Source organism: Entelurus aequoreus, linkage group LG14, assembly GCF_033978785.1.
Source record: "Entelurus aequoreus isolate RoL-2023_Sb linkage group LG14, RoL_Eaeq_v1.1, whole genome shotgun sequence".
NCBI classification, from domain to species: domain Eukaryota; kingdom Metazoa; phylum Chordata; class Actinopteri; order Syngnathiformes; family Syngnathidae; genus Entelurus; species Entelurus aequoreus.
The window spans coordinates 18,782,585-18,784,498 of NC_084744.1; the positions used below are offsets into that span (position 1 = coordinate 18,782,585).

Consider the following 1,914-nt stretch of genomic DNA (forward strand, 5'->3'; position numbering starts at 1 on the left):
CCGTGGCCTCCACGGTGGCGAGGTAGGCGCCGGGGGCGTTGTTCTCCGCCACGGACACTTCGTAGACGGGCTTGGTGAAACGTGGGGCGTTGTCGTTCTCGTCGCTGATTCTGATCGTGTACTGGGTGATCTTCCTGAGGGGCGGGGAGCCGAAGTCCTCCGCCATGACGGTGAGGTTGTACTCGCTGATCCTCTCCCGGTCCAAAGGGGCCGCCGTCACCACCATGTAGCTGTCCTCGTACGCCTGCCGCAGTTTGAAGTGGTCGTGGCCGTAGAGGGTGCAGTGGACCTGGCCGTTCACCCCGGCGTCCCGGTCCGAGGTGGTGACCAGAGCCACCAGGCTGTCCTTCTCCGCCGCCTCGCTGATGTGCGCCGTGCCCGTGGTGATGGAGGTCATCGGGGTGATGCTGATTCCCGGCATGTTGTCGTTGACGTCCGTGACGTGGATGACGATCTTGCACACGGACGGGGTCGGGTTGGGTCCCAAGTCGGTGGCCTGGACGTCCAGCTCGTAGGTACGCTTGTCCTCAAAGTCCACCGGGCTCCGCAGCGTCAAGCGTCCCGACCGATTGTCCACGTGGAAAAGCTCCCTGATCACGTGCGAGACCTGCTTCCCGTACCCGTAGACCACCTCGCCGTTCTGCCCCTCGTCCGCGTCCTCCGCGTTCAGGTCCAGGATGACGGTCCCCACAGGAGCATCCTCCGGCAGGTTCACAGAGAAGCTATTCTGGTCGAAAACCGGACTGTTGTCGTTAAAGTCCGTCACTCTGACCGTTATCTTTGTGGACCCGGACCTGGTCGGGTTGCCTCCGTCCGTGGCGACCAGGTCCAAGGTGTAGGACGCCTGGGTCTCCCTGTCCAGCTCCTTCATCAGCACCAATTCCGCATATTTAACCCCATCCGCTCTCAGGAGCACGTCAATAGTGAAGTGGCTGTTGACGGAGATCTGGTAGCTTTGGATGTAGTTGGAGCCCACGTCCGCGTCCACGGCCGGGTCCAGGGGGACGCGGGAGCCCGCGGCCGCGTTCTCCGAGATCTCCACCACGGACTCGGCGCTCGGGAACTCCGGGGAGTTGTCGTTGATGTCTCTGATCTCCACCTCGACGTGGATCAGTTTGTAGCGCTCTTTGGAGAAGCTGACCACGTCGAAGGTGACGAGACACTGCGGAGTGTGTCGGCACATCCTCTCCCGGTCCATCCGCTCGCCGACGCTCAGCTGCCCGTCGCTCTCCCGCACCCGGATGAAGGAGTCGTTAAACTGCCTCATCATCCTGAAACTGGTCCTGGAGGAGTGAGGCGCGCTCAAGGACATGTCCTTGGCCAGGTTGCCTATCCCGGTGCCCGCCGCCTCCTCCTCGTCGCACTGGTACCGGATCGTATTCCCCTCGCTGCGGGCCAGGGAGGCGCGTAAAAAGGCATGGAGGGCGAGCGTAAATATCCAGCAGTGGTAATAAGTGATGAATATCATCCTGATAGAATCCAACGGGGGAGAGACAACGTCCGCCTCTGGAGCGAGCTCGCCGCGCACTGGGGAAGTTACTTTGCGCTTTTACGCACACGCAGCAGCCTCCAAACACCTCCAAATTCCGCACTGGCAGGCTCCGGAGCGCTCGTCGTTCGCTAATAAGACCAAGTGTGGCCAATCCCCGCCTCCAGAAGCATATAAATATATAAATACATATATGGACGCGCACAGGGCTGCGCATGAAAGATGCGCCGACTCTTTTTCTCGCCTTTATGGACTTTTTTTTTTTTTTTTTCCCTCTCTACTTATTGTTGTTTTTTTCTAACTATAATGCATAGGTGAAGCTGAGACAAATAAAAGAATAAACTGAGGAGGCATCACAGCCGATCATAGCAATCCACCACCAGTGTCAATGATGACGTCAGTTTGTGAGGTGCACTTCCCGGCTC

At 58.8% G+C, this 1,914-nt stretch overlaps 1 protein-coding gene across 1 annotated transcript in view; it reads right to left on the minus strand.

The window, feature by feature from the left end:
- Window positions 1–1,583, minus strand: part of si:ch211-199f5.1 (protocadherin-8) — a 7,867-nt gene extending 6,284 nt beyond the window's left edge. Inside the window, exon 1 of the mRNA XM_062070541.1 lies at window positions 1–1,583. This exon is cut by the window's left edge and continues 947 nt beyond it. Within this exon, the coding sequence (XP_061926525.1) occupies window positions 1–1,468 (1,468 nt within the window). The 5' untranslated portion in view covers window positions 1,469–1,583.
- Window positions 1,584–1,914: the final 331 nt, after the last annotated feature.